This window comes from Electrona antarctica (genome assembly GCF_951216825.1).
Source record: "Electrona antarctica genome assembly, chromosome: 12".
In the NCBI taxonomy this organism is placed as follows: Eukaryota; Metazoa; Chordata; class Actinopteri; order Myctophiformes; family Myctophidae; genus Electrona; species Electrona antarctica.
This window is the reverse complement of record NC_136793.1, coordinates 20,183,586-20,206,702: the sequence shown is the minus strand read 5'-3', so window position 1 is coordinate 20,206,702 and position 23,117 is coordinate 20,183,586. Positions and strand designations below refer to the sequence as shown.

Genomic DNA, 23,117 nt, shown 5'->3' with positions numbered 1-23,117 from the left:
GTACAGTGTTTGTTTATCTGTTTTTGAAAACACACCATGCTGGAATTCAACGACATTGCAGCTCTACTCTGTGACTTCCAGCAGGAGCACCTGCCTTCCTGCCCGAGCCAACCAAAGAGAAAGAATATGCGACAGAGTACGAGGCATGTGGAGCTTTTCCTGATGTTCATGGCAGAGGAGCAGCCGGTGCTAGTAGTAGCTGACACAGACCCCGCCGCGAGCAGCGGTCCGGGGACCCCCGCGGCCCATCTGGGATATATCAGTGACAGACAGCGTTTCATCGCCTGGTTCCAGCGCCTCAACACCAGTTGGGCGCCCACGACGGTAAACAACTACATTCAAGATATGAGGAGATTCATAATTTATCTGAAGGAGCGCAGGCCTGCGGGAATATGTGCCTCAGAGAATGACTTAAACAAAGTGTTGCGGTGGCTGAGGCTGGAGAGAGAGGATCTGGGGGAGCGGATAGCAAGGCACAGATTTAAAGTAATGGAGGCGAAGAGCGAGAGAATGCTATGTGCAACCAAACTGCAAAGGTTCAGATCCGCTGCTGTACACATGATACCCAAGGCCCTGAAACGCATTGAAGACGATCCGAAATGCGGTGTGGCGGTCCGGGCCTGCGTCGGACTGATGGTCGGTTACTATGTTACAATTAGCGGCTTGAGAAAAGGATGCTTTCTTCACATGACCAAGGCTGATGTTTGTACCAACGTGTCTGCGGGGGAAGGCACGAGAATCATCCGCCTGGATCACCACAAGACACGGCGCACGTACAGGGCTGCACGGCTGATGCTGACCCAGGAAGAAGAGCGCTGGCTCCTAAGGTTTATGCACCAATGGGGGCGAATGACCGGCTATTCGCATGATGATGTACATCAGACATTCTTTTTCACGGCTACGGGGAGGCCAATGTGTAAGATGGGCTGTCACGTCAAGCAAGCTTATCTCCGCTGTATTAACCGCAGCGGGGTAAACATGACTGGGACGCTGTCCGACCGGACTTTCACTCTGGAGGAACAAGGCCAAGTAAGCAGGAGCATGGGCCACTCACTCGCCACGATGAATCGATACTACGTGGGAAACAGAACACCTTCTGAAGTGAGGTCAACACGTGAAATGCTTGACCGGGCCATGATGGGAGAAGAAGACCCCCCACAACAAGGCAGATCCGCCAGTCCCCAAAGGAACCAAAGTGCTGCACCGGTCCTACGAAAAGAGCTACGCGTGTCACTGCATCGTATTATTTCCCACGAAAAGCCTAGACCTCCAGCCATCTCCGGGCCTAAGCGCATGGGGCGCCCACCAAATCCTAGACCTCCAGCTATCTCCGGGCCTAAGCGCATGGGGCGCCCACCAAAGCGACGACCTCAGACAGGTAAAACATGCCCCCCAAAACACATAATTAATTTCAATGTATGGTTGTGTATTTTCTAACACTTTTCCTATCTCTAACGTGTTGCAGACGCTGATGTACTGGAGAGGGGGAAACCGCCAGAGAAGAGACAGCATCAAATAAATAAATACATGAGTCAAAAATGAGTAATAAAATCAATGTTGAACCGCAAATGTCAAATAAATATGCGCCTGGTTCAGGCGCTGGTTTGGCTAAAAATGACTAAGTGTTTCTTGCCTGTTGGTGAAATTCCCCCAACAGGACTTTTCCCCCAACAGGACTTTTCCCCCAACGGGACTTTTCCCCCAAAGGGACTTTTCCCCCAAAGGGACTTTTCCCCCAAAGGGACTTGAAATAAAATTACTTTCAGGATTCCAATTCAAAAACAGCAAAAAAAGAAATCAGGATTTCAATGAAAAAGCAAAAATAGCTGATCTACAAGCTCAAAACGCGTCGCACTGAGCTTGTAGATCAGCTATTTTTCCTATGAGTAATATGCAACGTGGCCTTCTGGAGTGAGTGTGGAAATATAGTGGCCCTCGCCATCGTCAAAGTTGCCCTCCCCATGAACTAGTCTTTTATTCTAAGAGACTTAAGGTAAATAACACATTTTGCCTCTCTTCTTTCTCTCTCTCTCTCTCTCTCTCTCTCTCTCTCTCTCTCTCTCTCTCTCTCTCTCTCTCTCTCTCTCTCTCTCTCTCTCTCTCTCTCTCTCTCTCTCTCTCTCTCTCTCTCTCTCTCTCTCTCTCTCTCTCTCTCTCTCTCTCTCTCTCTCTCTCTCCTCTCTCTCTCTCTCTCTCTCTCTCGTGTGTAGGGAGCGAAAAGCAAGACACATTACAATTGTACCCTTTTATTGCCTTGACACTATCACCATATGGCGGCCCAACAGAACATTATACAGCATGGCATGGTGGACTATCAACATGGTGGACTATCAACATAATACAGCATGAATGGCAGCCCATCAAAACATAAACACTGCAAGCTATATGGCCCATAGGGGCACTCTAGGCTCCACTGTGGGTTTTACAAATTATTTAACCACTTAAGCACCATCTTAGTAGTAGTTAACCAATGTAAGGTATTAGATGACTCCATTTGATATTGGAACAGGGTTTTCTTTTAATAAACTGTGACAATACTGTCCTTTTCTTTGTTGTAATGTTTTGTTTGTCCAAGAGCAAAGACCACAATGGAAATAAGTCTTTGACTTTATTGTTTTTTGATAGCCTTGACATTTCTTTCTGTGTGCTTTTCATTGAAACATAATGTCTAATACAAATGTGTTTAGAATGTTTTTATTGTGCACTTCCCCTCAATGGAACCATACAATATGCTTTTCTCGAAGATGAAGCAGCTATACATAGAAAAACAAAAGCTGCATGATCTCTCTATCAGCCACTATTGTTTCATTTCACCACTATATAAATATATATTTAATTTAACCGTATATACTTTGTTGACTGGCCGCAGCCCCTTGAGAGGTCTATAGAGGGTATGCGCATGTACAAAGTGAGTGGCAAATCGAGTGGCAAAGTGAGTGGCAAAGTGAATTTAACGTCTTTTACCGTTGTTGAATGCAGATCAGATAGGACTTTTCTGTTTGGATGTATGAGAGGTCAAGGCCAGAAAGTATTTTTGAGTGGTGCAGCCACTCCAAGGAACAGCAATGTCCCTATGTCCGTCCGTCCATCCCTATGTCCGTATAATTATGTCCCTGTGTTTAAGGTACCAACAGGGGCAAAAGTGGTGCTGTTGTGCTAGAAACAGAGAGAGAGATAGTGTTGCACTGTTGCCTGCTAATTCAAATGTGTAGCTGGAGTGTGCATGAAAGAGAGAGAGAGAGAGAGAGTGTTGTCTGCTAATTCCCCCACACAGTAACTCTGTCATTTCTCGACCGTTTCGGACACAGGGCGGCTCGCCGGAACCGGACTGGCACCCTGACCGCGTTCCTGTGGGTCTGGAAGTTCCGGGGACCCACCGGGGACCCCCACACGGAGTTGCACCACTCAGTTCACACGGGTGTGATTTTTTGCCACTCAGTAGGCGCTCCCGCATAACTCTATACTAGGCCCCCTCCTTTTTCTCTATAAACCAAATATCTTCGCCGAAAATAGCTCATCAAAACCAAACCGAAATAAACTAAAGGCAGGTCTCTAATGTCTCTAATGAATAATAGTGTACACACCTACCTTACCACTTACTGCCAATTTGCCAAATGTAAGTCTCTAAGTATTACAGAGGCTTAGTAAGGATTAGAGAGTCTGACCATGGACGAATTATGGCTTGTGCCATGTGTGCACATGCACAGGGGCCTTTTGATTTTGTGCACAGGGCATGTTTTCACCTTGATCCGTCCATTGGTTCTGACTCAAGTACTAAGATTTGTATTAGCAATACCAATATATAAAAATACTCTACTCTACTCTAGTAAAAGTCCTGTATTAAAATGTTAGTACTTTGGTTTCCAAATGTGCAAAATGGTTACTGTACAGTAGTATGTTTTGTAATTATGACCAAAATTTACAAATTAACTATAGTAAGTGCATTATTTGCCTGGGGTGTAGTGGAGTAGAAAGTGTAAATAAATAATAAAATAAAAATGTAAATGCTCAAGTAAAGTAAAAGATGCTTGCTTCCAGTATACAGTATACTATACATGGCCATATTGAGGCCATGTATAGTATACTGTATACTGGAAGCAAGCATCTCTAATCATGCAGCAAAGATTCCTTAGAGACATGCATGCTCACCTGTTATTATGTTGTCAAGAAGCGTTGTGGGCATGCAGAAGATTCCGACTAAGAGGTCACTAACGGCAAGGTTTAGGATGAAAAGGTTGGTGACTGTCCGCATGTTCTTGCTCCTCAGTACAATGAAACACACTACTCCATTTCCTACCATGCAAACCAGAAAGATCAGCATGTAGGACACAATGAAGATGGCAGCTATGGACAGCTGATGCAGGTAAAATCCAACATAAGTGACGTTTGTCTTGGGTGTGAAGAATTCATTTGAGGTGTTCGAAAACATCCAGTCATCATACAAAAAGGTGAAGTTGTTCTCAAATCCTTCCTTCATCTTAGACCTATAGAAAACAAGAGAATACATTTTTCACTTTTTCACTTCATATACCACAACACTTTCTGTTAGAATGCTAGTCGGTTAAGAAAGAGGGAGGTTTAAATAGCTTTGGGCAAATGTAAATGGTGCATTTAGTGCTTTTATCCAAAGCGCTTTACATAGATTGTCACATGCACGCATTCACACACACGTTCATACACCAATGGCAGAGGAAACCATGCAAGGCACCAACCTGCACATCGGGAGCAATTATAGGGGTTCAGTGTCTTGCTCAAGAAAACTTTGACACTAACTCTGGGTGAGCCCGGGATCGAACTGGGAACCCATCAGCTGCTCTACCGGCTAATCTACCACTGAGCCACTGCTGCCCCAATGGCTTATGAAATACAGTAGTCATCTAACTCATCTTTGTTGTGATGTTTCTAATGCGTTGCTACACATGAGTTTGTAGATTGCCTATTTGTGGTGAAGAGAAAATAGAAGGGGAAAAAGAGGGGACCAAGTATAAACCCCTGGGGGACCCCATAAGTTTATACCCAGCCCAACTATCATTTCCCTTAATAAATCAGCCTTATCAGTCAAAACTTACCTCATCCCATACAGTATAAATAAGACTTGTGTCCTACACACCAATAGAAGTTTAGTGTCTTCAAACCCTATCAAGCTAAGGTTTTGCAGAAATTCAACAACAGTGATAACTGATAAGTTATTGAAGTGTGACATCACATTCATCACTACTGCTGCCAAGCCTGCCATCATATTAAATTGTAAATAATGACAGGGCTACAAGACATGTTGTATTATTCAGCTGGTAAATATGACAGGACTCATAATCAACATGTCCTGCATGGGTAAAATCCAATATAGAATATATATAGCCAATATGAATAAGGGCCAAGGATTCCCTGGGAAAATGAAAGACATATACCGTATATAAATTGTCTTATTGCATCTTACATTCCATTACATGTTGTTCATGTGTGACAATGGTATAGCATTGAAGAACTATACACCAGTTGTTTGTTTCAAATCACGCTCTTGGTAGAACCATTCAGAATCATGACTGTTTATCTCACAATGGATTGACAATCTCTCGCACCTTAATGTCTCATACCTGCTGTTACAGTTTATATGTGGACCTATCGAAGTGCTGCCAACTTTGTGTCTATAACCTTATGCACCTTGTCTAACCTTGTGCACATAATGTACCAATTGGATTATGTGTTAATATGCAGATACCTTTACTGGTTTTTCATTTTTACTGTTTGATTTCATTTTATCTTTGCTCTCCTCCCTGCCCGCTTTTCTTTTTCTCTTCATGAAAACAAAATTAACGATGGAGCTTGTGCAAAAACAAATGTCACACTTCTTTGCCCCTGTGATGTGACAATGAAGGTCATTCTGATTCAGAGTGAATTCTTTGATACTCCTACACTTGTCAAATTGCAATACATCGTGCTCACACGCTTTTCAAACCGTATTAAAAACCTATAACTTCAATATACAAACGGGCAATAAAAATCATGGACCATGAAACCAATAAAATGGCATCATTGTGATATTTTAAGAAAACATAACCTTTATACTTTTGAAAATAGTGTTTTTTTATTTTTCCCCTATCTCAAACAGTTTTTTAAATGTATAGAGTAGCCTACTCATGTTTCTCATCTGTTTTATGGACCGGCACATCAGAGCTCTAGTAGAGCAACTACGAAATGTACACCTCCGATTGTCTTGTCCAAAGGACTCCAAACATAGTATACAGTAAATTGGCAATGATTAGATGAAAAAGAGAAAAGAACCTGCACACTCATCTGCCCCAAAAGTTATACTTTATTGACGACGTTTCGAGCCAAGATGTGAGTGATCCACCCATTTAAATAGACACCCACGGGTCACGTTACTAGTCAGTGGGTGGAACCAACACGAGGGAAAGACTGAGGTGCTGGTTTTTGATCATGCCCCAAGCTATCCCAACGCTGACCTTGGCCCACTGAGCGCCAACACTCGCCCCTTTGTCAAAAACCTAGGAGTGCTCTTTGACAACAAATTCAAATTTGATAAGCAGATTAGTGCCGTTGTCAAAGCTAGCTTTTTCCAACTAAGGCTGCTGGCCAAGATCAAGGCCTATCTACCACCCTCAGACCTAGAGAAAGTTGTCTATGCCTTAATTTCCTCGCGGATTGACTACTGTAATGCTGTGTACATTCTTCTTCTTCGTGGGGTTTTATGGCGGTTGGCATCCAAATAGTTGCATTACCGCCCCAGCCCTGTACCTTGGAATCGATCAATCTGCTATCAGGCGCCTACAAGTTAACTCGTCCAAAATGCTGCTGCCCGCCTCCTTTACCGGAAAGAAAAAGCGCGATCATATATTACACCTGTCCTTGCTTCCCTACACTGGCTCCCAGTTCGCTTTAGAATTGATTTTAAATTATTATTGTTTGTCTTCAAAGCCCAAAATGGGCTTGCCCCCCCTTACCTCTGCGAGCTCATTAAAACATATGTCCCAGCCAGACCCTTGAGGTCAGCTGACCAACTGCTTTTGATTGTGCCCGGAACCTCATGTGTCACTAGAGGTGACCAAGACTTCTCTGTGGCCGGTCCCACACTGTGGAATGCCCTGCCCCTTCCCATTCGCTCTGCCCAGTCCCTGGGTGTTTTTAAATCTCTCCTAAAGACCCACTTTTTCTCCCTGGCTTTTAATGTTGTCTGAAAAGTTGAAAACGCATATACCCGTCTTATACCATGTTTGTATAATACTTCTGCTCTCACTTGTTGCTTTGCTTTTTTGTTTTTTCTTTTCTTTTCTTTACATGCTCTTGTTCAGCACTTTGGTTTGTCTTCGGTCAATGTAAATGTGCTATACAAATAAACTTTGATTTGATTTGATTTGATTGGTCATCAAATCAATTAATCTACATACAGCTTTTCACATTTTACAAATCCACAACAGTGGAATAAGCATAAATGGACATAATGATTAATAGAATCTATATATAATTATTATAAATCAGGTATTATTACTTGGGCAACAATTCAGATATATATAGCCTATATACATCGTCATAGTTACAATAAAGACATTCTAAAATGTGGCTATGGTGGGAATGTCCTCGTTCATTCCTTTTGGGGACTATTGTGTTTAAAGTGTAAATCCAAAAGGATTCACGCTGTAGCAGCAATCTGTTCAGATCTCCTCGCCTGGGACATTTCACATCCCCTGATATCTGAGAGTGGCCACAGTGTGTTAATCTTAACATCAGTGCTTACATGTCTCCCTGTGTCTCTCCAGTTCTTGCGTGCTGAAATAAAAATGTCAGGTACCTATTTTATCCAATCAGGAGAGAGAGCCCATACAGTAGCCTACAGGATAAACAATTTAAATTGGAAGTGGTGGGGGGTAAAGAGCCAACCCGTTAATTGGAAGAGTAGGGAGTAGAGAAATGGAACTAGAATTGAAGCTGAGAAACTTGTGGGGGTGGTGAGGGAAATTATATATCACTAATCAGAATATAACATTTTAATAATAATAATAATAATAATAATAATAATAATAATAATAATAATAATAATAATAATAATATATACATTTTTATTTAACAAAACATGGCACCACATTTTAATTAAATAATATCCTTTCAGAATGGAAGAGAATGACCTTACTTATAACTGCTTAATAATCAAATAACTAATTAAATAACCAAGTAAATAATAAAGCATTAATCGTATTTACAGCAGTAACAGCACATGCATGCACGCACACTCGCACACGCGGGCACACACGCACACGCACACGCACACACACGACACACACACGACACACACACAATATCAAATCACTCACTTCTAAAATGTGTTGGACAGTTGGGCTATAACTTAACCGAGTCGTTTGCTACATCTTCTGTTGGGGGAATTTATGCTTCAAAAATGAATTTGACACTAAAGGCTGCATATTGTACAGCGTATCAGATCATATAAAAGTGATATAGGTGAGATGCGACTTTCTATTCGTATACTTCGTAGTATAGGCTTATTTGATCGGGATGTATCCGTGCTACGCTCGTAGGCTATACTTTGTGGTCAACAACAATAGCCCAAAGGCTGTTATTTGTGAAATATCCATCCATATTTTATTAAAAATCGACCTACATCCAAAACGGGACTGTGCGTAAAGACGCATTAGCTTTGGTGCGCTTTGGTGTTCAGCAGTTAAACCGGGAGACAGCAGCGGTATGGCACAAACGGAAGACAAGCGGGAATCAAACATTCCGCTAAGGGAATTGAGTTGCAACTGAAGTCCTTATCGAACTCAACACACCGTCCTCAAGTCAAAAATAAGTATAGCCTGCATGGTCCCTATATTTCTATCGTTTATATAATAACTATACCAAGACCGTTTTTATTGCAGATTTGAATTTAAAGAAGTAAAACAATCACTCTATATAGGCATAAATTATGCTCAGTTGCAAATGTATCCACATAATTGCATAACTTTGCCTTACCTTATCTAATGTTAAATGTGCCAGTTGTTGGTGGTGACAAGTAGGCCTAAAGCATGTAGGCTGCACTTTCAAAAATCAGACGGGCTTCAAAAATAAAGGCAAACCCCATAGTTTACTCCGAGGATGTGCGTCGCTGAGAGGCTGCAGTCCAATTAGTATCATAGGCTATATCTATACAGTCAGGATCTTAAGCCAACCGTCTCCGCTCAGTCTGCGCGCAACTGGAGAAAGCTATGTTGTATTTGGTGCCGTGACGTCAAGCAGACAGTGGGCGGGAGGAACACGTGCAGCAGGCTAATGGTTGAGAGAGTGATGGAATTCTACTACTATACTACTACTATACTTAGGCTATATTTCTAGCTGGTAGCTGCATGCCGACTCTAAATGTTAGCTGACGTCAATTCGTTGACGTCAATCAAAAGATTCGTTCCTCAAGCTTGGACTTCGGCTGTGCGTTTAGGCTACTGTCAGTCAGGGTGCAGAGTGAGGAGTAATGGAGTATAGGCTACTACTATTACTATAGGACCCAAAAGCAAGAGGACCAAGGAAGTAAGGCCACACGGGAAACTCAAAAGAGTGAATAGGCTATAATTAACTTGCATACAGTCCCATGGACTCGGGAAACAGGGCAGGTCAAGCATAAAGACAAAATCAAAAGACACACAATAACTTAGAATGATGACCTGACTTAGAAATACAGGGACTAACAGGACACATGATGACTCCACTGACAATCTAAACACAGGGATAGGCTAACACCAGACAAATGGTATTCCATCCCTCCAGACTATGCCAAGCCAAGGCACCAGGGTTGTAACTTGCCTGGGTTGTGCTTATAACCACGTTAAGTTTATTGAGGTTAAGGTTAGGGTTAGGGTTTTACTGAGGTTAAGGTTAAGGTTAAGGTTAGGGTTAGGGTTTTACTGAGGTTAAGGTTAGGGTTAGGGCTAGGTTTAGGCTGTCAATCACAGCGACTGGCCAATCACAGGGCATCCTTGCACAACCTGCCAAGGCACAAGGTCAAGGTAAACTTTATTGCCCACAAGGGAAATGTCTTGGGCTTTCACCCCTTCACACATTAAAGGTGTTCTGAGAGTGACAGCTCGTGGTGGCCCAACATGTTATTTGACGTTGTTTTTTTCTTTAGTCACCCTTCTTTATATTTAATTGTATTATTATTCATTCATTCACATATACAATAATAGTATTAATACCCACAGCAGAAGGTAAATTAAAATAAAGTAAATAAATAAAGAATGATGATCCTATCGATCAAGGTTAGTGGTATCGCTTATGTCAAGGAACCCTATATGGTTAAGGTGGCAGCTAATTGAGGGCCAATAAAATGCAAATATGGGTCCCATATTTTATAGAAGGCATCTGTTGTGGGCTGCAGGCAGGTTAAGAATTCCAACGGCATGCACTGCATGATTATTTTGTGCCAATCTTTCTTTTTTGGTGGTTTCTCATTAATCCAAGACAGCAGAATATTTTTCCTATAGCAGCATAAACAAACGTTTATGGAACTTGTTAACAATCTTATTATCAGGCAGTCCAAGAATCAGACACATAGGGTCAGGTTCGAACTCCATATTGAAGAGCTCATTCAACTGCTGAACAACACCCAACCAATATCGTTCAATCATGGAAAGTCCAATATCTTAACTATAGACCAAAGGGATATCAGATGGACTGGGGGAGATATTAGACTTTTAAGTCATCAGGCTGAGGCACTGGCAGTGAGTCACTCTGATCATATATTCACTGTATTGATAGACTACACATAATTATGTTATAATAGAGACCAAATGGAAGCACGCACATCCCAATAATAATGTTTTACAGGTGCTGAACAGCAACACGTACACTGGAGAAGGAAGGGAAGTCCACAGTCACACAGTGTATTTCACTCATTCAGAGATCCATTGCAGATATCTAGATCTAACAGCTCAATATTCAAAAATGTTATCTTTACACTCATTCATATCTGTCTCTTTTGTATATCATTCTCACTGCTGGTGACACCTGAATTCCCGTCAGGGATCAATAAAGATTTATCTTATCAAGGTGTTGCATCATCTCAAGACTTTGACAGCTTTTGACAGCTTCCAAAGATTATTATTCACAAGTCACTTTTGCATCACTTAGTTGTCAGGCAGAGTGGCAGTAGGTTCAATCTCTGGCTTTGTGTCGAAGTGTCCTCGAGTATGACAAAACTGCTCAAGTGAGTGAGCCTGAGAGGTACTATGAATCCATGTGGTGGTACTCACAGGTTTTACTTAAGTAAGAGTATAAATACTGCAATATTGAAATATACTTTGTTACAAGTAGAAGTCCGGAATCGAAAATGTACACAAAAGTATTGGTATCAAAATGTAACAAAAAGAAAAAGTACTCATTATGTAGAATGTCTCATTTCAAGTTTTCAAATATATTCATCTTTCGGAAAAGGCAGATCTACAATCTCACAATGTGTCGCATCGCAACGCATTGTGCGTTTGTAGATCGGCTATTTTCAAATGACCGAAATGTGTATAGGGCTGAAGTGGTTAATGTAAGGGTTAGGGTTTTGTAATAATGATCAAAATGTACAGTGTACAGTACAATGTAACTAGTAACTAAAGCTGTCAAATAATTGTAGTGTAGTAAAAGTACAATATTTGCCTCTGAAATGTAGTGGAGTAAGTAAAAGTACAGAAAATTTGACATACTCAAGTAAAGTATACCTCAAAATTGTACTTAAGTACAGTACTTAAGTAAAAGTACCTAGTTACTTTCCACCACTGTATGAATCTATACCATTTGCCAACTTTACATCAAACAAATAGGCTGATGGGCTGTGGCTCATAAGAAATGGGACAATGTTAATGAGCAATCTATATGTTGTCCATTCTGTAAAAATCACACCTGTGTGAAGTGAGGGGCACTCTTATCATTATACATCATCATACATCATCTCATGAACAACTGAAGTTATGTGATTGGTTCGCCGATTTGCCTTTCATTGTCAATATAGTATTTAATGTTTGTGTTGCCACAAATTTAGGCCTACGTCATATTTGGCGGACATATGACCTACTTTCTCCTTTCATTGTCAATGGCAAATATGAGCCAGCTTAGGTAGTTCGGGCATCTGGTTAGGATGCCCCTCGGGCGTCTCCCTAGGGAGGTCCTCGAGGCACGTCCCACTGGGAGGAGACCCCGGGGCAGGCCAAGTCGCAGTTGGAGGAAGCACATCGACTCACTGGCCTTGGAACGTCTCGGGATCCCCCAGGATGAAGTCACTAATGTTGCTCTGGAGAGGGAAGTCTGGAACACTCTGGTGGAGCTGTTGCCCCCGCGACCTGACTATGGATAAGCGGTTGAAGATGGATGGATGGATGGATAGTGCCTACAGTACATTGTCCTAAACAGTTACTTCCTATCTTATTTGTCGTCCTACTATTCTTTTGCAAGACAAATAGTGAAAATATAGCAATCTACAAACTTTTTGTGGTATGTTTTGAATTAAATAGTTCTCTTAACGTCTAACAAATTTAGACAAATCCCAAAATAGGGTTAACAGGTTTAACATGGTTAACCTGTACATTTAAAGTGAAACTATTAAATTGCGATGATTAGTCAAATATAAATATCAAACGTCAGACAGTCCACTACATTTTCCAAAAGGAATGCATACTGTATTTATTCAGTCTGACCACAAAGTGATAAAACACATTATTGCCAGCGATGATCAAAATGAATTCAGATCGAGATTGTTGTTGAGATAAAATACAAATAGAGTGAAACATTTATTTTTGTTGAAACCATTGTGCTTCTTTTCTGATATCACAGTACATTTCTTACTCATTGTTTTTGACAGTATGGCCGATTCACACCGTATCATCAGTGGTGGAAAGTAACTAAGTACTGTACTTAATTTAACATTTTGGATGGAATAACACCTGATGTTCTAAACTTTAGAACATCATGTGTTATTCCATCCAATGTGATATTCCATCCACATATCTACTTTAGAATCTAAAGTATATCTACTTTAGAATCTAAAGTAGATATGTGCCTGTAACCTGTAAGGGTCCAAATGGACCCTTACAGGTTTGTAACTTTGAGAGATGTACAAATTGGTTGCATTTGTACATTATGGGGGTCCTTGAAAAAAACTTTGATAATCACTGCTGCAGATGAAGTCCTGGAATTTATCAACCAAACATATACAAAGCTGCAGTGAACAATGATCATTGGTCCAATATTGGTCAGGTGTCCTAACTAAGAAGGACAATTAACCACCCTCTCTCTCTGCTGCCTTAGACCAATGTTAGAGCCCCTGCTGAGCTTCACCCAAAGATAGATAGTGGCTCTTGGAAGGATACTGAAAGGTGTCAGGGAGCAGAACCTGTCAACAGTTGTGAACCCCTTCTTGACTTCAAAACCTCTTTGACCATACACCCATGAACCCATGTACATTTTGCAGGCCTATGGTGTTCCCGAGAAGATGGTGCACATGATAGCAGCAAGCTATTATAGTTGGCTTCGAGTCAAGGTTCTGACCCACGATGGGGACACTAAATATTCTTGAACTACTTGCAGGCATCCCATACAGGCTGATATCCTGGCCCTCCTCCTGTTTATTGTGGCGATGGACCATGACACCTAATTCCCTCCGACTAGTAGTAGGGAGGGGCTATAGTAAGAAGTATTAAGTTCCCGCGGGGCCACCTCGGAGGAAGGTCTGGTAAGACGGGCAGTGTCGGTAGGCCAATCAGAAGAAGGTGGGGCGTTACCATGTCTAGAGACGGACGTAGTATTGAATCACGCGACCATGCCTGTGAGACATGCAATCAGTTGGCAAGAAGGAGACACTCCTTGACCTTGACTATCTCTGGCACAGTAAAGAAAAGGAACAGAATGAAAGGGAATCGATACCGTGGGAGCCGACCCAAGGCAAAATCTGGATAGATGCAGTAGGATTGAGTGGAGGGCAGTGTTACCAGAGTCGGGGTACATACGTCGGTTAGACATATTAACAGTATGACAGGCATTAGTTAGACAACACTGTCGCTTCCGACATGCGTGGCCGGTTACAATTTACCTGTGGCCGGTTAAACCTCACCCGTGGCTCCCGACATGCGTGGCAGGTTAAAACTAACCTGTTGCTTCCCTGTGAGGTTAGGGTTAGGTTAGGGCTTGGGGTAGGGTGTCCGTTGAATGCCGACTGTTAGTACGTCGGACCAAACACATGCACCCCCAGGAGTCATGAGTTGGTGTCAGCTAGTCCACATCCTCGCTTTGCATCTCATCACATCGGAGACCATCCATGCCACCCATGTGATTCAGGTTTCGGGGGTCCATCATCTTGAACATCTGGTTCATGTTTCCACCTTTAAAAAGCCCCATGCTGCCTCCAATCAGAGAGAACTTGGTCAGTAACTCCTGAACATCACTGGTTGCAACCCCTGCCCCCCGAGCAACCCTCTGGATCCTGTTGGGTTCTTTACTGAAGAGCTTAGGAACATCCTTGTCATCCAACTCTTGGTCATTCATACTATCCATGATTGTCATGTGTTTCTTTAGTTTTGCCGATATATCCTGTTCATTTTGTTTGCTCATGAAGCCAAAACCTGGAACCATTTGCATAAAATGTCCAAATGGTCCCATATTCTGAAACAGTTCATACATGCTACGCATGGTGATCTGACCATGTATCAAATTATTCATGAGCTCTTCATTGTCTTCCAGTTTCAATTCATTAATTTTGTTGAACAATCCTTCGATGTCTCCCATTCCCAGCAGTTTTTTGATGAAGGCTTGTGATTTAAAAGGCTCAAAATCATCTATGTGTTCCCCTGTTCCAATAAAGATGATTGGACTCTTAGTGGCAGCAACAGCACTGAGGGCCCCTCCTCCTTTTGCATGTCCATCCAGTTTAGTAACGATGACTGAGGCCACGTCTACTTTATCTTTAAAAGCTTTCGCCTGAGATTCACAGGCCTGGCCAATAGATGCGTCCATCACATACACTATGTTGTCTGGTTGCACAGCGTTGGAAACTTGCAGCATCTCTTCAAGCAGAGATTCTTCTTGTTTGTGTCGTCCACTTGTGTCAACAATGATGATCTCAAAGTTCTCTGATTTAAACCTCTCTACTCCCTCTCTTGCAATGACGACCGGATCCACCTCTGAGTAACTTCCATAGAAAGGAATTCTGGCTTTTGTAGCATTCTGTTTCAACTGATCAAAGGCACCAGCTCTGTAGGTGTCAGCACAGATCAAACAGGTCTTCCACCCTTTTCTTTGATAGAAATACGCCATCTTAGAGCAGGTCGTAGTTTTTCCACTGCCCTGCAGACCAACAAACATGATAACGTTGTTTTTCCCTTTGGTTGGATTCCAAGCATTCACACCTGGATCGACCAGCTGAACCAATTCTTTGAGCACAGCACATTGGATCATCTTTTTCTTGTTCAGACCAGAAGCCATCTCTTCCAGGACAATGGCAGACTTTACATTATCTCGTAGCCGTTTGACAAGTGTAGTGTTGACATCAGCCTCTGACAAGGCTGTACAAACCTCCGTCAACATGTTGTTTAACAATTCCTCATTGATAACAATGGCATTATTTAGAGACCTCAGTGCCGAGGTGATCTTCTTCCCCAGGTTGGCTAGAACCATGGTGACGCATTAATGTCTCGTTGGAATGGTGGTCTCTGTGATAGTCGTGCTGGAGAACTAATGGAGATCTGTGTGGTTCATATACTCTCTGAGAATGCCGTTTTATACTGTGGAATGCCCATGTCATCCCAATGATGTCACCATGTGCCAGCCAGCTCCATATATATGGGCATGAAGACGTATTAATGTCTCTCCAGTCTAATTGATCCCCACAAACAAGAAATTGATAACTGACCGACCCACTGACCGGTGACTAGTAGCAGAACATGTAGTATGGGTTTTGGATCAAAGTTCATAAACTCTATGAGAATGTGATTCATTATATACTGTCTGGTGGGGATGCCCTTGCCATCCCAACAATGTCATAATGTGTTTGCCAGCTCCATATATGGACATGTGCAAATTTGGGCAAGGCTAGGTCAGCCATATGGAGTCCATGATGGCAGACTTAGAGTACAAGTATCATGATTATCAAACACAATCTGGACCGACTCAAACAAATTGGGTTACTATGGCGACCTAGTATCAACAAACCTGGATTCTGCGAAAACCCAATGATGTCGCAATGTGTCAGCCAACTCCATATTGTATGGAGTTCTAGGTCAGCCATTCCCAATTATGCAGCAGTCAAAACATGAAGTTGGCTGTTGTAAAATGTAGAGGCACCATGAGGAGATTTGAAACATTTGGGATGTGTGGAATTTTGTACAAAATGTCTTTGATTTGCTCAAATACTTTAGCATCAGCAGTACTTAAACCCACTACTACTGCATGCATATTAAGCTGTGAAAGTATTGTGGTGGGCGCACGCACACACGCACACACACACACACACACACACACACACCTTTATTCCCTCCTTTATTCTTTTACACAGCTCTTGGCTGTCCTCTAGTGATTAAGAAGAAGAACAACATGTATGACTACTGGAATGCATTCTCTACTCTAAGCCCATGTCATGGTATTTATAGCAGCCCACCCTTGTTTTATTCCTTATTTTATTATATTTTATTACATATTTTGTTTTACTGCAGTTGTTTATGTTGTGCAGTGCTTCAAGATTTTTCTCAGCAGATTAAAATTGATTGATTGAGTGAAAATTGTTGAATTGTTGTTGAATTAGTACATTTCAATGAAGGTACAGGTCAATACAAAATCTGATACAAGGATACAACCAGAAAAAGCACTATGACTTGTTTACATCAGGGTCCTCCATTTTCAATTCATCAGAGCATTTAAAGACATACCAATATACACTTCTATGCAAAAAAGAAATCATCACATACACAGTTAAAAAAAGAACAGGGAAAATGTGTACAGTAGGCCTAGGGAAAAATAGGGGGGGACTTTATACGTAATTTAGGGTGCCATGTACGAAATGCTTAGGCACCCTATTGTATCAGTTCATGGCATAAGAGGTCATGCCATATGGTCACCAAATGAATCTTACTCCCATTGGCCAAAGGGCCACATTATACTGTAGTAATCAATTGAAATTGAAAAGAGATCTATGTTGGGGATTTTTCTACCATTTATGCAGGGCGCTTCCCCCTCCTATATGCACAGCTTTGTGTGCGTGTGTTTGTACATGGAATGTGATGATTTGATTGGCTGAGCACGGAATGTGATGGTGTCATGATGATAAGAGCGCCCCTCACTTCACACAAGTGTGATTTTTATTATTTGATGAAAAACACATAAATAGTACCCCGGCCCGTTTGATCTAATACAGCCATGAAACCTCATTAGGCCTAAACATATACAGTAGATGTCTCTTCTCACGAGGAACAAAGTAACTAGCCTGGGTTCCAGCCTGAATTCTGAAATTCTCTGAGAGGTCAGAGATCAGACCATTTTTAAACACTTAAATCCCTATTACTCCTGAGTATTTTAGCAAGCTACACAAAATCCATGGACCAATATTTAGAATCCCAGTTGAGCAAAACTATTATTATTTTAATGTTCTGCCCCCTACCTGAGACACGAATTGTAATGTGATATGAAGCCTTCTTACCCCCCACCTCTTTCTTTTTCTTCTGAAGATGCAAGTAGGCCGGGCGCAGCGCACGCTTGCGACCAGCAGCAATACGTTTGGTTTGATTGATGTATGTTATATGTGTTTCAAGCCTTATGACCTGCTGTAAAACCAATTGCCCTTCGGGGACACTAATAAATAACCTTGAACCTTAACGAAACCTTAGAATGCTAGATAGGGTCAAACCGCATTTGACACAATTATTACTACAATTGACCCATACAGTAACTTGATTACCAGGTTGCAATACCAGTAAACCGCATTTGACACAATTATTACTACAAATGACCCATACAGTAACTTGATTACCAGATTGCAATACCAGTAAGACACCCTGAGGGCGAGAAGCGCGTGCTGAAACAACAGAGCTTCTTAATACGGCACAGTTGAGAAGCAGGAGTTAAACTATTCATCTGGTGTCAGTGAGGTCAGATGTTGGCCGGCTCCATATATGCAGATCTAGTATGTCAAACCATGTATGTATGGCTAATGGCTATCCAGGGTTTGATGAGGTCAGTGTCGTGATCTTCATATATGAAGATCCAGGTGATGATAGTCAGCTCCACATATGGAGATTGGAGATCCATGTGTTGTACCAACTTGGTTCATTTGCAGGTGTGACTCGCGTCAAGGCAACCACACAGGTTATCATAAGACTGTCACAATATGGCCATATTGACATTCCCATATATGGGCTTAATACCGATGACATCAGGGATCTCCATATACAGTATTGGCATAACAGGGATGGTATTAGGGCATTGTCTGGGAATGCCCATATATGGACCTTATGTCATGAGGCGTGATGTTCTGACAACCGTATATGGAGGCGTTACCGACCGACTGACGGACAGGGTTTGCAGGTTTTCATGGTAATCTACGCTGATCTTCCTGGTAGTTAGCAACGGCAAATACAGAGGAATAATTTCAGGTAAATTATTTGTATGAACATATACTTAACTTTATTGTTTTATTGTAGAGTTCATCATCTCACACATCTCCTGTCTAAGATTTTATATTTTGTTGATTTGACTGGCTCTCCTCTCTTCCTTCAAAACAGGGTCTGTGGTTTGTTTTTACCCTCCTTTGAAAAAGAAGAGCTATTCGCAAAACGCTAAACAACTGAGATGAGATCAAATCATCTTTATAATGTCTTCACACATATCATATGTCATGCTGTGTGGCCATGGTCACATGTTGAATACCATCATGTCTTTCCCGTTGCCTCTCATCATGGACTGGAGACCACCCATGCCACCCACTTGATGCAGGAACCGTGGCCTCATCATCCTGGCCACCTGGTTGGCATTCAGGTTCTTATTCTTAGACATAAAGAGCCGTTTCATGCCTTCTATATTTTTGCCCATCTGGGAGAACCAAGACAGTAACACCTGAACGTCACTGGTCGCAACCCCGGCCCCTCGAGCAACCCTCTGGATCCTGTTCGGCTGTTTATTGAAGAGCTTAGAACAATCCTTGTCATCCAACTCCTGGTCATTCATACTGTCCATGATGGTAATACATTTCTTCGTCCATCTTGTCTCCTGTACATTTTCTTTGCTCAAGTCACTATTGCCAAAACCTGGAATCATTTGCAGAACATGTCCAGATGTTCCCATCTTCTTCACGTTCTGTTCGAACACTCCGTAAATGTCCCGCATAGTGAACTGACCATGTATCATATTGTTCACAAGTTCTTCCTTGTCGTCCAGCTTTAATTCTTTACATTTGTCGATCAGTCCTTCGATGTCTCCCATTCCCAGCAATCTTTTGACGAAGGCTTGTGATTTAAAAAGCTCAAAATCATCTATGTGTTCCCCTGTTCCAATAAAGATGATTGGACTCTTAGTGGCAGCAACAGCACTGAGGGCCCCTCCTCCTTTAGCATGTCCATCCAGTTTAGTAACGATGACTGAGGCCACGTCTACTTTATCTTTAAAAGCTTTCGCCTGAGATTCACAGGCCTGGCCAATAGATGCGTCCATCACATACACTATGTTGTCTGGTTGCACAGCGTTGGAAACTTGCAGCATCTCTTCAAACAGAGATTCTTCTTGTTTGTGTCGTCCACTTGTGTCAACAATGATGATCTCAAAGTTCTCTGATTTAAACCTCTCTACTCCCTCTCTTGCAATGACGACCGGATCCACCTCTGTGTAACTTCCATAGAAAGGAATTCTGGCTTTTGTAGCATTCTGTTTCAACTGATCAAAGGCACCAGCTCTGTAGGTGTCAGCACAGATCAAACAGGTCTTCCAGCCTTTTCTTTGGTAGAAATACGCCATCTTAGAGCAGGTCGTAGTTTTTCCACTGCCCTGCAGACCAACACACATGATAACGTTGTTTTTCCTTTTGGTTGGATTCCAAGCATTCACGCCTGGATCGACCAGCTGAACCAATTCATTGAACACAGCACATTGGATCATCTTTTTCTTGTTCAGACCAGGAGGTATCTCTTCCAGGACAATGGCAGACTTGACATTCTCTCGTAGTCGTTTGACAAGTTTAATATTGACATCAGCCTCTAACAAAGCTGTACAAACCTCCTTCAACATGGAGTTTAACACATTCTCATTGATAACAATGGCATTACTTAGAGACCTCAGTGCAGAGGTGATTTTCTGCCCCAGGTCGGCTAGAACCATGGTGACGTATAAATGTCTCTCTACGGTAAATAAATAAAAACAACTGATCAGACCTTAACCAGAGGTAACAGCATCTAATGCGTGCAACCTCTTGACCCTGGTTCGTTTTGGGAGGTTAATGTTGGAATCTGTAAGGGATGAAGGGATGATGAAATCTGATGGGCGTGAGTCTTTTTATACTGCGGGATGCCCTTGTCATTCCTTGTCATTCCAATGATTTCATGATGTGTCAGCCATATCCATATTTGGGGGTGGACATATTTGACTATCAACAATGGTAACCATAACAACCTGTACTCACTCAGGCATAACCATCAACAAACCTGATATGCCCATATACGTATAGGCAAGATTTGCCATTAGATTTAGTGGACATTTGACCTGAATTCCCCTTTCATTGTCAATGGCAAATCTTGAGATGTGTGGGGACAAAAGCTGTATATAAGAGGGGCTAGCACCTAGCGCCCTTCAAAAATCACACCTGTGTGAAGTGAGGGGCGCTCTAATCAATTATTGACCTTATACCAACCTTGAAACATACCTTAGTTACGTCACAAGGAATGGTGGTCCCTTATTGGCCAAGGGTTTCCACCAACATACCGACAGCCGATTTGCTCAGACACATATATGATGTAAATTCTCCATTCATTGTCAATATGTTTGTGTTAAGACAGAATCTACACTATAGCTCTTCAAAAACTTTTAATTTTCTCTGTCGCTGTGTAAATTAATATAGAGAATGATATATGATCCTTGTGAGAAAAAGCCAGAATGGCTAGATGTGTTAAACTCACCCCTCAGAAAGAAACACCCATTACTACAATCCGCCAAGGGATCTAGCTTTCTTGCAATTTGCATTGTGTGATGTAGTGGCAGCCTACTGTGGAGAGCGTGGCAAGCCCTTCACAGCTGCACATTATTCTAGTCTAATGTTCAGTTTCCTTATCTCAACCCTAGTCATTCTGTAGTTTCGAAGAGCATCTACACACCCAGAAGAATCCGCAGCTGCACCTCCTCGCTGTTGGGCGTCAGAAGAGCAAGACTGGCAGCTTCTAAATTTGTCATGGTTCAGCATCTCATCCCATGCCAGGCAAACCGCTCGCCTGCAGACAACAGTGTATTAACATTGATGTGGGGGAAATAAAGGAGACACCCAGTTAGAGACCATAACTGCATTCTTTGAAGTGGCTAAAGCACATTTCTTGTCCCAAATCTTTTTTCTTTTTAACACACACACACACACACACACACACACACACACACACACACACACACACACACACACACACACACACACACACACACACACACACACACACACACACACACACACACACACACACACACACACACACACACACACACACACACACACACACACACACTTTACAGCTCTTGGTTAAATTGTAAATACTAGACCTGTAGAGATATGTTGTCATAGCACCCGTTTTAACTGTCAGCCGCTGTCCCACATGGAGATCTGTGTATGTGCCTGTGTGTGAAGACTGCAAACTAAAAAGTGTACTTGGCAATCAATTCGGCCCACTGGCAGAGCCTGATTGGTTGAGCCTCAATTGGATGAGGCAGAGGCTGGAAATTGCACAGGTGAAAGGAGTTGGTCTCATTAGGCCCACTGGCAGAGCCTGGCCCAGGTGAAAGGAGTTGGCCTCATTAGGCCCACTGGCAGAGCCTGCCCTGACCAGAGCCTTTTGTGATGGTTCTGGAGAAGCGTGGGTCCGACCGACTCGATACCGGGCACTGCACTCCCTGTGGGGAACGCGTGTGTCGAATTTGAAGTCGGTGGGTCAAACGGTTCTCGAGTTACGTGCATTACAACCGTACACACACGCACACACGCACACACATGTACGCACACAGAGATGTGGCGCATTTATAGTAGGATTGAGCTCAGTGTACAGTATACTCCAGCATCTACTCTTTCATGCAATGGGAAGCTACCAGAGGACTCTTCTTTATTAGTATATTATAATTTTTAAACCACTTTCAACCTCACATAATAGCATCCCTATATTTGCAAAAATGTTCTGAACTTTTCACAAACATTTGTGTGAGTTTATGAATTGCGTCCTTGTGAGCTGAGCTTATGCATTGGCTATTTTTACATATTTGTCATATGCCATAAGTAGGGCTTAAGCGCTTAAAAAATAATGCAAATGAACAGACGCTGTTTACAGAATGTTATTTCATTAGCCTGTGGGATACTGATGCTGGGAGAGGTGAGAGGTGGTCCCTTTCAGTCTTAAGATGGTGTGGGTGGAATTGTGTGGGTGGAACACTGCTCTCAATAACCAAAGATGGAGCATCGGCCTCCTGTAGGTTTGCTTGTCATGGATTGCTTACCTTATGTCAATTTTAAAATCAGTGTTTTGTACTCTGATTTGAAATACATACAGTAAACAATCCATGACAAGCAAACAATAACTAATGAAAGAAATGCCTTACATAATGCCGTACATACGTTTCTTTTTCTTTTTTCATGAAGTCTCAAGCTATTAGCTGAAGAAATTGGGACTTTTCTATATTAGCTTTAGAAACAGGTAGATTCATTGGTACTCCTGAGGAGGACAGAGTGTGTCTAGTGTGTGATTTGAAAGAAATTGAAAATGAAATTATTTTTTTGTTTTACTGCCCATTATATGAAGAATTAAGACATGTATTATTTTGTAAAATGACAACCATCTGTGTTAACTTTTTCTAGTTAGAGGACTATGAAAAACTGGAATTTTGTTTTAGGAAAGGTATTTTTGCTTTAGCAGACTTTT

At 42.0% G+C, this 23,117-nt stretch overlaps 3 protein-coding genes across 3 annotated transcripts in view; all 3 read right to left on the bottom strand.

Moving 5' to 3' along the window:
- Positions 1-21,858, bottom strand: part of npffr2a (neuropeptide FF receptor 2a) — a 43,167-nt gene extending 21,309 nt beyond the window's left edge. The window contains exons 1-3 of the mRNA XM_079515587.1: positions 21,754-21,858; positions 21,324-21,437; positions 4,150-4,484 (exon numbers count right to left, since the gene is read on the bottom strand). Of these exons, the coding sequence (XP_079371713.1) occupies positions 4,150-4,484; positions 21,324-21,437; positions 21,754-21,773 (469 nt within the window). The 5' untranslated portion in view covers positions 21,774-21,858. The remainder of the gene's footprint in view (positions 1-4,149; positions 4,485-21,323; positions 21,438-21,753) is intronic.
- LOC306933653 (signal recognition particle subunit SRP54-like) lies at positions 14,254-15,654 on the bottom strand (the record flags this gene model as incomplete). Its single annotated transcript, XM_079515967.1, has 1 exon — positions 14,254-15,654. One exon carries the CDS (start codon positions 15,652-15,654, stop codon positions 14,254-14,256), a length of 1,401 nt encoding a protein of 466 aa, XP_079372093.1.
- LOC306933652 (signal recognition particle subunit SRP54-like) lies at positions 18,880-20,334 on the bottom strand (the record flags this gene model as incomplete). The annotated part of the gene is made up of 1 exon (XM_079515966.1): positions 18,880-20,334. The coding sequence occupies one exon, from the start codon at positions 20,332-20,334 to the stop codon at positions 18,880-18,882; it is 1,455 nt and encodes a 484-aa protein (XP_079372092.1).
- Positions 21,859-23,117: the final 1,259 nt, after the last annotated feature.